Genomic DNA, 12,821 nt, shown 5'->3' on the forward strand with positions numbered 1-12,821 from the left:
GAGCTTCATGAGGTGAGCTGTAACTTCCAGCTCTTTTCTCTTTATTTTTCACAATTATGGTGGATCACACTTTCCTTACCATTGACTATTTGTTGTTGTTTTTGAGCCACACCTGGTGACACTCAGGGTTTACTCCTGGCTATGCACTCAGAAATTGCTCCTGGGTATGGGGACCATATGCGATACTGGGGATAGAACTGAGGTCTGTCCTGTATCATCCGCGTGCAAGGCAAACGTCCTACTGCTGTACTATTGCTCTGGGCCTGAATCTCATAAGAATTTTGTAATCATTCTTCATAATGGTCATTTCTGGAAACCAAAATTTACTACTATATTTATCAGTCAACTCATCTACAAACATTTATGAAAATTAGTATAAACATTCACTAACAGTTGGCAATATATTTTCTAAGAATCACCAATTGAAGGAAAAGGTAAATTTTTAATTGGTCTGTCAATATCTCCTACTCAAAACTGATACCAGCATGTACAGCCCGTCAAGATATTGACTCAAATAAGTAGACATTACCAAAACAACAGAGTAAAGAGTAAAAACCATGGAGACGGTACAATAGGTAGGGTGCTTGCCTTGCATTGCCAATCTGACCTTGATTCCTAGCATCCCATATGGACTTGTAAGCACCATCAGAAGTGATTTCTTTTTTTTGGGGGGGGGGTGGGGGCCCACCCATTTGATGCTCAGGGGTTACTCCTGGCTATGCACTCAGAAATCGCCCCTGGCTTGGGGGGACCATATGAGACGCTGGGGGATCGAAACGTGGTCCGTTCCTTGGCTAGCGCTTGCAAGGCAGATACCTTACCTCTAGCGCCACCTCACTGGCCCCCAGAAGAGATTTCTGATTGCATTTCCAGGAATAATCCAAGTACAGCTGAGTATAGTATCCTCCATCCCCCAAAAAACCCAACTTTACAGAGATCAGAAATTATTTCTTATTTCTATTTCTATTTTTTTTGATGAAGTAAGATAGTTTTTATTAAATGAAACCTACTTAGAAAAAAATGGAGAAAAATAAAGGATATGTTCCAGAGAGAATATGGACTTCTCCAAAACCAAAAAAATTAGACATGCAATCAAGATATGTGTTCAAGAGAGATCATAGGCTTGAAGATCAAGCCTAGTTCCTATTTTTAAAAACAAGTCTAGTAGTGTATGATTCATGGAAGATTAACTGCCTCAAATAGATGAGGCCTTGGGCTTAATGTACATGAGGAAAATTTATTTTAAGGCTGACAAAGGTTATTATCAATCAAATGTAAATTCTGAGGCATAGTTTGATTTAATATGATTTAAGTTACTTACAAATTTTAGTTCTATTATTACTATTTTGGTCTTAAGGCCACACACAACAGAGTCTGGGGCTACTCCCAATTTGATTGCTTAAGGATTGATCCTGGCAATGCTGCAAACAGGCAGAGCATGTGGCCCCGGAAAGCCTGCCAGGAGTCATCCCTGAGTGCAGGTCCAGGATAATCCCTGAGTACTACTGGATGTGGGGGGACAAGATAGAAGAAGGAAGTTAGAAGGAAGGAAGGAGGAGGAAGAAGGGGAGAGGAAGGAAGAAAGGACAAGGGAAATGAGAGGAAGAGGGAGGAGAAGGTACAACTAGGGAGGATGAAAAAGAAGAGGAAGAGAAGCAGAAAAAGAAGGAGGTGGAGGAAGAGAAGAGTCATAGGCACACAGTAAGTGTGATAATATTGTTTGTTGTTAGTGTGTTTATAACTCACCATTATCTTGCTTAAGATCCAATGACTTTAAGTTTCTTATATTATCAGGTAGCTTTTCTTGAATGTTTGCATTATGCACCATAACACATGGTCCTCTGAAAAATATGATATTGCATGTTACATATTCATCCCAAACAAAGACCAAGAACATAGGTGATAATATCCAAACACAGATAGAATTGAATAACAACTTTCTGCAAAATGCAAGAAATTTAATAGCAAAAAAAAAATACAACTGAGAGGAAATACTACCATAAAATATTAGCTTTATTGATGGTTTATTATAAAGATCTAAGAAGCTTGGTTAAACTAATACTGCTCCAGAAAGTATCCTTTTGTTAATACTGGTTGTCTTATATAAAAAGAAAAATAGGAGAAGCATTTTAGTCATAGATTAATCAAGATCTGAACCAATTATTTTTTTTTGCGATAGAAGAGTTTACTTTGGAAACAATACTATGAAAATTATAATAAAACGTTGATGAAATTTATTTATTTTTGTCATTCTAATTCAGTTTTATTTATAATATAAATATTATATACTTATTATGATATATAATTTATCATTATATTATTATCTATAATCATATATTACATAATAACATATTATTCAAACACAATTAATTGGGTCTACTACAACTTTTAATTGTGAAAACCAAGTGTACAGGAAGCATCTCTATTTCATACATTTGAGGGCAGTTAACATTAGTGTGTTAACATTATAACCTAATATAAAGAACTGCTTTATTTAACATCCAATAAAAATTACTGAAGAACATTTATTAAAAACTGAAGATCAACACTTCATTTATGTCAAATAACAGGTAAAATATATAAAGTCCAAAAATGTGAATTATTTGGGCTATATGAAAATTTTTTTTTTTTTTTTGGTTTTTGGGTCACACCCGACAGTGCTCAGGGGTTACTCTTGGCTCTAGGCTCAGAAATCGTCCCTGGCAGGCACAGGGGACCACATGGGATGCCAAGATTCGAAACACCGTCCTTTTGCAAGAAAGGCAAACGCCTTACCTCCATACTATCTCTCCAGCCCCGGCTATATGAATTTAAATACTTTTTATAGCCTTCCAGTCTCTCTCCCTCTCTCTTTCCTTCCTTCCTCCCTCCTCCCCTCCCTCCTTCTTTCCGCCCTTCCTTCCCTCCTTCCTCCATCCTTCCCTCTTTCCTTTCCTTTCTTCTCCCCCTCCCTCTCTCCCTCCTTCCCTCCCTCCCTCCCTCCTTCCCTCCCTCCTTCCCTCGGATTGTGTATTTTTGGGCCACACCTGGAGATGATCAGGTGTGACTCCTGGCAATGAACTCAGGAGTCACTCCTAAATGGGTTCAGAGACTAAAGAGGTCACTGGCTACTGAACTTGGACCAGCTACATGTAAAGCAAATGATCTAACTGCTTTACTATTGTTCCAGCCCCATGTTACACATTTTCTGACACAGTGATATCAGAACTGTCAATTTTGATTTTATTTCAAAACAAAGACATGCAAATAGGCAGTTTACTAAATAAATTTTTGATAATGATGCAGAGAGATAGATTATAAACTAAAGGGATGGCTACCTTTGTGTTTAAAATATTAGATTTATATTTCGGAAGACAAGCATTAATTAGACAAACTGTTACAAACACTTCTGGCACACACACTACTTACTGTCCATCTGTGTTTCTAGCTTGTTTTTCTTTGCAGTTTTGTGAGGACTCTTCCTTATCACTGCCAAGGACTGAGTCAGGATCAGTGTTCGATGTACTTATATCAGTAGATCCAAAAGGAAGATCCTGTGACTTCAGAGAGGGATTTTCAACTTTATCTTTAGGCACTTCACTCAATTCTTCTTTTTCATCTATCTCTTCAAGGCTAAAATCAGAGCTTATTCCAGCTAAAAAGAAATGAAGATATAATCTTAAATATTAATTTCTGTCCTCCATTCCACATAATGCTGGCAAGGAAGGTATTTTAAAAAAGATAATTATTTGCTAGGTTCATAGCTAAGAATGAAATGCTTTGCTAATGGTGGATAATCATGCTATCATATAATCAGATTATCGCAGATATAGGCACTTCTAAAAATAATATTCAATCACTCTAGATTTATTCATGGTAGAAGAAAGAGGGTAAGTTAATAAACCTCAAACTGCTATCTTATTTAAAATTTTCTTTCAAGGGGCTGGAGAGAGAGCACGGTGGTAAAGTGTTTGCCTTGTGTGCAGAAGGTTGGTGGTTCGAATCCCGACATCCCATATGGTTCCCTGAACCTGCCAGGAGTGATTTCTGAGCATAGAGCCAGGAGTAACCACTGAGCACTGCTGGGTGTGCCCCAAAAACCAAAAAAAAAAAAAAATCTTTCAAGTGGGACTACAGACTAGTTAAGTGCATTCTTACATTTATGAAACCTAGGTTTGATTCTTCACATCAAAAAAAAAAATTGAACAAACAAGAATAAACTTTCCAAACAGAATGGCTTTTATATTCATGTAGTAATTTTCAATGTAAGTGGAAAATATATGATTTTGATAGTTTACATGACATTTATACTATTTTACTTGTGCAATATAAAATTTAATCTCACTATTATAAGTACTTAGTACAGCTGAGAATTAATTATTTGAGCTTTTTTATTTATTTACTTGTTTTTCCTGGCTTACACTCAGCAGTGTTTAGGAACTCTGATTCACCTCTCAGGGCTTACAAGTTACCTTTGGTGGTACCCAGGGAACTATGTAGTGCCAGAATTAAACTGAAACCTCTGATATGCAGACTCTAGACCATTGAACTATCTCCTATGCAAGATGGGTTAAAGTATACCAATTTATATGCTTCAAATACAGATAATATTAACATAATACAATAAAATTAAGTTTATTACCAGATATCTTTGATTCTGAGGTAATTTTATTTTATTTTTTGGGCCACACCTGGTGGCACTCATGTTACTCCTGGCTCTGCACTCTGAAGATGCTCCTGGCAGGCTTGGGGACCATATGGGATGCCGGGGATAAAACCTGGGTCCATCCTGGGTCTGGCCACATGGAAGGCAAATGCCTTGCCACTGTGCTATCTCTCCGGCCCCCGGTTATTTTTTTCTATATCGTCAGATAGTATACGCATGCAATATAAGTAGATATTTCCTTCTTTTGCTCTCAATATATTTAAAAATAAAAAATATTTTACCTAATGTTTTTCTCTACAAACTATATTTAAATATTTAACATATATTGTATATATGTATATATTATATATATGATTCCTTTCAGTGTTTAATGTTTCACTGTATAAAATTTCAATTTGTTATATAAAAGTGAATTTTATCATTTTGTCAGTGCCATCAACAAATGATCAACAGGGTAAAGGAGACAATATCCTAAACAGTGAATATTCACACTACTGTAAAATTCAACTTTAAAGCAAAGAATGGGTTCTGGGGGCCAGAGATATAGTACAGTGGTTAGGCACTTGTCTTGCATACAGCTGACTCAATTTCTACACATGGCATGGCAGATGGTCCTCTGAGTACAGTGAAAAGTGATCCCAATACACTTGCATATAGAACAAGGAGTCAGTCCTGGGAGAAACCTACAGATGTGCCCAGAAACCAAAACCACAACTAAAAAAAAAAAGCACACAAATATTTAAATGTAATTCAACACTTCCATCTATACAATATGAACTTAATAAAGTTTAATATTATTACAATAGAGCAGAAACAGTATGGCATATAATGTATTTACAGTGATCAGAACATGAATTCAACAAGTTATTATATTTGAAGAAAGGGGGGTTAAAGAAATAGTACAGCAGGTAGAGTTCTTGCCTTCAATGCAAACAACTGAAGTTTAATCCTCAGTACCCACATCATTCCCTGAATCATCAGGAATTATCCCTGAGCACAGAGCCAGGAGATTAGCCCTGGGTGCCACTAGGTGTAGCCCCAAATCAAACAATAACACAATAATTTAAACAAAAATACTTGAAATATGTCTTTAATTTTTCTGTAGTCATAATGAAAAATGTGCTGTTTAATAAATGTAAGAAAGGTATTTTTTGCTCAAGATTAAAAAAGGTATGAAATGACCTGAATTTAAGTAACTAACCACACTTAGGAAAATACTGTTACTATATGTAGGATAGTCATTATGATATTGTGCCTAATAGCATATTATTTCTATGTAGTGAATACATATTTATATTTTTAAAACTTTACTGAGAAAAAAGAATGATCTAGTCACAAAGTTTTATATGCATTCTTGGTACATACTATTAGGGATATGAAATTGAGATGACATGTAACAAATTACTGATCACTCTTTCCATTTCTCTCATGCCTGTCATAAGTAATTCAAGAATTTTAACAAATATTAACTGGCTATGGAAATAATTTCGTATTACTATAAGCAATGTGACAGTATACTAATTTTTTTTGGGTCACACCCAGCAGCGCTCAGGGGTTACTCGGGGCTCTATGCTCAGAAATTGCTCCTGGCAGGCTCAGGGGACCATATGGGATTTTGGGATTTGAACCACCGACCTTCTGCATGCAAGGCAAACATCTTACCTCCATGCTATCTCTCTGGCCCCTACTAATTTTAAGTAACTTGTTTGACTTGATAAGGACTCTGCATCAGTTAAAAAAATAAAAATTAAATGCAACATCCAAATCTTATCTTTTCTTCTCTTTCTTCTCTTTCTTCTCTCTCTCTCTTTCTTTCTTTCTTTCTTTCTTTCTTTCTTTCTTTCTTTCTTTCTTTCTTTCTTTCTTTCTTTCTTTCTTTCTTTCTTTCTTTCTTTCTTTCTTTCTTTCTTTCTTTCTTTCTTTCTTTCTTTCTTTCTTTCTTTTCCTCTCTCTCTCCCTCCCTCCTTTCTTTCTTTCTTTCTTTCTTTCTTTCTTTCTTTCTTTCTTTCTTTCTTTCTTTCTTTCTTTCTTTCTTTCTTTCTTTCTTTCTTTCTTTCTTTCCTTCCTTCATTCCTTCCTTCCTTCCTTCCTTCCTTCCTTACTTCCTTCTTTCTCTTTCTTTCTTTCTTTCTTTCTTTCTTTCTTTCTTTCTTTCTTTCTTTCTTTCTTTCTTTCTTTCTTTCTTTCTTTCTTTCTTTCTTTCTTTCTTTCTTTCTTTCTTTCTTTCCTTCCTTCCTTCCTTCTTCCTCTCTCCTTCCTTCCTCCCTCTCTCCCTCCCTCCCTACTTACTTCCTTCCTTCCTTCCTTCCTTCCTTCCTTCCTTCCTTCCTTCCTTCCTTCCTTCCTTCCTTCCTTCCTTCCTTCCTTCCTCCCTCCCTCTCTCCCTCCTTCTTTCCTTCCTTCCTACCTACCTCCCTCCTTCCTTCCTTCCTTCCTCCCTTCCTCTCTCCCTCCTTCCTTCCTTCCTCCCTCCCTTCCTTTCTTTCTTTTTCTCTCTCTCTTTTCTTTTTTCTTTTGGTTCTTGGGTCACACCAGGCAGTGCTCTGGGGTTACTCCTGGCTCAATGTTCAGAAATTGCTCCTGGCAGGCTCGGGGGACCATATGAGATGCCGGGATTTGAACCACCATCCTTCAGCATGCAAGGCAAACGCCCTACCTCCATGCTATCTCTCCGGCCCAACATCCAAATATTTCTAACCACAAGTTTTGCCATCTGGAAACAAAAGAGTTGCAATATTTAAAAGAAAAACTCACAATATAAAAAAAAATAAAACATATGCTATACTTATATAATAGTTCAATAAAACATAATTATTTTATTTTTATATAGTTATACATAAAAATAATAAAATTCAAGCAATGTTGATGAAAAAAAGAAAGCCATATAGAAAAGGAGTTGAAATCTTTTTACCCATGCTTCCATATTTCTAATCTTTTTACATTTTTGTTTTGTTTTTGGGCCACACACAGCTGTGCTCAGTGGAACATAGGGGGTGCAAGGATCAAATGGGTTGTCTTCATGCAACCTAAACATCCTACCTGCTGGCTATTTCTATGGCTCCTGATTTTTTATATTTATTAATTCTATCCTATTCATCTACATGACTAGCCATAAATTACACTCTAAGTCAATTACTTCAATTGTATACAATTTCAAATGAAAAGGAAAATTACTCTTTTATGATAACTTTCATATAAAAAATCAAATCTATAAACAATGACCATCATAATCTGCATTAATCTTCCCAGGCAGGAAAGACCTGGCCTCCTACATTTCAATGTGGCTACAGCTGTCTTGGGCAATCCAGAACACTGAGAGACTTCTTTGGGCACAGGGCACAGTTCATGACTGGGTAGCCCAGGGCCAAGGGAGGCATCTGTTAAGGAAGTAAAAGTCTGGAAATAGCACTTAGATAACAAGATGACAGCAAGTAAAAACAAGAAGCATTTTTGAAGAATTCAGATGTTAGTTCACAGATTTTTATGTATTATCAGGAAGAAAGGGTGAAAGGGAAGGTGAAAAGAAGTAGCCATCATGCAGTTTAAATCATCAGCCATACTTTTGTCCTTATACACCACTATCTTATAATTTTGCTTATTTTTATATTATTTAATAAATTTAATTTATAAAATAAAATGGCACCATGGGTACTATTCTAAAGAGTAATAAGAAAAAGATTACTAGTTATGAATATAAATATTTTTATCAGAGTAAATAATTCTTATATCTTCAAACACTCAAATTTCTAAATATCATTCAGTACTAAAAGATGTGGATGCCTGTAGATATATGAGTCTTTTTATTAGTAAGCATTCGGATACCTTTAAATTATTTTTTCTGTTTATAAATATGAATTATTAAAGTATAGTTGGAACTAGGGAAATAGCTCAACAACCAGTGTCTTGCTTGTGCAGTTTGAACCCTGGCATTGCATGACCTGCATACATGGCCATAGTAGTGCTAGTTTCTCCCAACAATATTTAGTGGACCTAAGTAATATCACATCATCAGACTCCACCATTGCATCATCCAGTCTAGTTATCCAAATATTGCCAGGAGGAACCCAGACACTCCTAAGCATTCCTCCCCACTCAAAAGTTGAGTTTTATATAAGCAATTTTTATACCTATTAAATTATCCCTTTTGTAAAGTTTGACATAGTAATATTCGATTTTTGATTCAACATTATTAGTCTGTCATGTTCACTTATATCTAACCTTAAATTGCCTAAGAATAAAGGAATTTTATTATAGTTATTTTTATCAAAGCTACCTAGGACTTATTGAGAATTTTAGAAAGCAGTATCAGATGCATTATTTTTTTTGCCACTGGGATTTCATTTATTTGGGTAAAAAGCCTGAGATCATATAAAACATTTATAACAAATTTTTTTATTAGGCTAGGACTATGTATGTTCAGCTCATACCTAAGACAGCTGAACAAAAAATGGTGCTTCATAAGTTAAATTTTGTCCTTAGTGAACCAAGTTTCATTCCTGAGATGCACTTATGAGAAGACTGAAAAAGGAAACTGACATTGCATAAAGAATACCAGGAAATCTCTAGAAAAATTCCCATGGTCCCATAGCAGAACTTAGAATTTGAGTTCTGCTCATTTCATGCTCTAAAAACAGGAGAAAAAACATTTTCTTTTCCTGATGCAAAATTTGTGAAATGTAGTTGAAACATTTGTGTATCTTTCATAGCTAGCACATTATAACTGGATTCATACTTTAACTTCATAAAGTTTTAAGTAATTAATTTCCATGGAAATTTAAGGAGTAATTAAGAGATGTAGAATAGTATGAAACTGTCATACCTGGACTTGATAGAACTTCAGTTGAGTTTGTTTCTGAAAAACCATCTGCAAGAGAAACCAGAGGCTTTGTGTGGAAAGTGCTGAAGATACAGCACAGATTACAGGTCACATTTAAAACATAACAATTTTTAGTAGCTTAACTTGGTTATTTTTTTATTAAATTCACAAGATATTCTGAACCATGTTTTGAAACCATATTGATATCTAGCTGAAATGCAACTAAAACCCACTTAAATTCTCATTCTTATAGGGAGTCAATGTCAAAAAATGATTTTTTAAGTTAATTGATAAATTGTAATATGCTAATTGTAGAATAATGGAGCTAGACAAATTTCCCACTTTATCTTGTTTTTTTTTTTCATAAACAGTTAAAAAAGACAGTGAAACCAATCAAGGACAAAGTATAAAGAATAACACAATACCTAAATTTAATTAACATCTTTAAGGAAAGTATATGATTTATGTATAGTATCACTTCTATTACATTTCTATGAACCACAATGTAATGTTAATAGCAAAAGTAACATACCAGAATCCTGAATGCTTTCATCACTTTGATGTAGGGATATCTTTGAAGGTGGGGAAGGTGCTTTACGCTTAGTCCTTTTCAAAGAAGAATTCCCAACAGAGGTGCTGCTGAGCTGCAGGGAACCTGTCCTGACTAGGTCGGTTCCGCAGGGATTCTATGGAAAGCAAAATTTCTAGTCTTCATTTGGAAGTTAACAGAAAAACTGAAACACTGATCTTCACAGAAACACATAATAATGCTAATATGGAATGTCACTCATTCAAGAAACATTAATGAGCTGCGGACTATGTGCTAGGAGTTCTGTAATGGATGGATATAGAAATAAGAACAAAATGTTCTTGCTCTTCAAGAAACTTGGACTAGGCAACTAACAGTTAAAAAATTAATTATAATGTAGAACATAGTTAAAACATAATTAAAAACTAAATTTGAAAAAATATTGGAAGTAAATTGGAGATATAAGAGGGAAGAATAGGTATGCATTAAGGCAGCTGACTTGATTAATCCTCTACTTTCATTGCTTATGTATAAGTGACAAACATTTCAGGAATCTGTGTATTGTTCCCAGGCAAGATCACTGAGGTCTTTAAATCTAGACACAAATAATGCACATAGGCAGAACATGTGACTTCCAGCCAGCCCCAAAGCAGTCCTGTCTCAGAAGACTGGCAGTGCTTTCTGCTCCACTGCCATGTCCTCTCACTCTTTTCATTTACTGCCAAAAACTTAAATGATTTATTCATGATTTTTGTCTCCAATTTCTGGTCCCCCACTTGAACTTGTCCAATCAATGATTTCTACTATGACTAAATCAACAGTTACTTTTTACAACCATTTTTTTTGACATTTTAGCAATATCAAACAGACTTGATTGTCTTTTTTCTCTTAAAAAATTGTCTCTTACTTCCCAACACTATAGAGATCGATAAAACTGTGTTTTCTTTGTTGCTTGCTTTTCTCCTCAGTCTTTAATCATATTCTCTTTGATATCTATGTTGAGAGCAATCACTTCAGTTTTCTTGATTTTATACAATATTTACACACTGATAAATTCCAAGTTTGCATCTTAATCCTAGACCTCATTTGATGTTCCCTTGTCTTTAAATATATTTCAAATTTAGCATAAACTAAACTATTATCTTTATTGTTTATTATTTCCATTCCATCAGAGATAATCCTGTTCTCACATCATCCCTATTTCAATGAAGAGGAAGTTATTCTTAAGTCAGGGATGTGGCTTCACAGAAGAACCATACAAGTCTGGGGCAATGAATTTGGTCCAGGGCACCACATCACATGTACAAGCACAAATCAAACACCACAAAAAGTATATAATCTCTGGTGAACTGCAACCAAACACTGTCTGGAACTACAGTTGATACACCAGAACAAAGTGTGTAAACACTATTACCAAGTTATGAACACAGCAATCAAGTGTGTGAAACCATGGGCATTATAACACCAAAAGAAGGAGGAGGGAGGACAATAAAAACACTAAGAAGTAAAAAAGGGAGAAAGTTATTTTTTCAATATGTTTATATAAGAAACTTTGGAGTTACTGTCATTTCCTCCCTTGCAACACTCTACATCAAGTTTCCATACCCAGGGCCGGATACAAGAATGGGAGGGACTTTAACCTCTATATTATATCTGCAGCATATATATTTTAAATAAAAGCCTTATAATTGATAATAGGTATTTTGTATTCAGAAACTTTTACTATCTTATAAGAGTAAAAAATATAAAGGTAGTTAGAAGGCAAAAATAATTATCTTTCTGAAAACAATTCTCAAAAAATGTGGAACTTTATTTTATATATACATATATTTTATATACATACATACATATATATGTATATATATATATATATATATATATATATACATACAGTGGTAGAGGCTGTGACTAATAGGTAGAGACCTATTAGTCTTTAGAGACTATTCCCAGCTCTGTTTAGGAGTCATTCCCAACAATGTTTGGGTAAACTGTGCACTAATGGGAATCACACCTAGGCCTCCTGCTTACAAGAAATGTAATTTGACTTGCTAAGTTACTTCCCTGGCCCCTAGAACAACCACTTTTTAAAACTATTAATGTGGAGCTAGAAAGATAGTACACTTAGTACTTGCCTTGCATGTTGCCCACTCAGGGTCAATCCCATACACTGTATGCGGTCCCATTGCCAGAAGTGAATCCTGAGCAGAGTTAGAAGTAAGCCTTGACAATAGCCTATTGTAGCCCAAAAACTTAAAAAAAATTTTAAATCATTAAAATCCACAGAAGATGCTATTCAATTTCTTTTTCTTGATGAGTTTACTGTGTGGAGCCTTGCTGAGGCACATTTTATTACTCTCACAGGTCCATTTTCTCAGTAAGGACCCAGTATGTAGGTAATAAGTAATTGCTAACCACATAAAATAATAAAAGCATTTATTTTTCATTTTTATTTGATGCAAAAGCCTTGTTTTTAGTGTTCTGACTGATTGCTTTCATGAAGCATATGGTCAACCCCCATTTTTCCCTTTAAATTCTCATATGCCGTTATGTATTATGCTGTTCTTTTGCCTGACAAAATTAATCACAATATGAATTTCTCCAACTATAATAAATGTTTAGAAGTTACAGGCCTTACCAAATGAGATTATATAAAAGTAGGAAAAATATTCTTACATGGAAAAAGAAAGTATGGATAAAACAAATAACTTGCATGGGAGAAAATATTTCCACACAATGCATTAGATAATGTTAGATAATGCATTAGATAAAGATGTATAAAGCACTTACAACATTCAGCATCAAAAAACCCCTAATAAACCCATAAATAAGAA

General features: G+C 34.8%; 1 protein-coding gene across 3 annotated transcripts in view; it reads right to left on the reverse strand.

The window, feature by feature from the left end:
• The window catches only part of COBLL1 (cordon-bleu WH2 repeat protein like 1), a 181,015-nt gene that overhangs the window by 18,559 nt on the left and 149,635 nt on the right, over positions 1–12,821 (reverse strand). For 2 of the 3 annotated variants that reach the window (XM_049773782.1, XM_049773781.1), the window contains exons 9-12: positions 9,994–10,147; positions 9,465–9,509; positions 3,409–3,634; positions 1,747–1,841 (exon numbers count right to left, since the gene is read on the reverse strand). In XM_049773782.1, coding sequence (XP_049629739.1) covers positions 1,747–1,841; positions 3,409–3,634; positions 9,465–9,509; positions 9,994–10,147 — 520 coding nt within the window. Of the gene's footprint in view, positions 1–1,746; positions 1,842–3,408; positions 3,635–7,917; positions 8,023–9,464; positions 9,510–9,993; positions 10,148–12,821 lie in introns of all 3 variants that reach the window. The other variant, XM_049773780.1, reaches the window with a different exon arrangement.

The sequence above is a fragment of the Suncus etruscus genome, chromosome 5 (assembly GCF_024139225.1).
Source record: "Suncus etruscus isolate mSunEtr1 chromosome 5, mSunEtr1.pri.cur, whole genome shotgun sequence".
NCBI lineage: Eukaryota > Metazoa > Chordata > Mammalia > Eulipotyphla > Soricidae > Suncus > Suncus etruscus.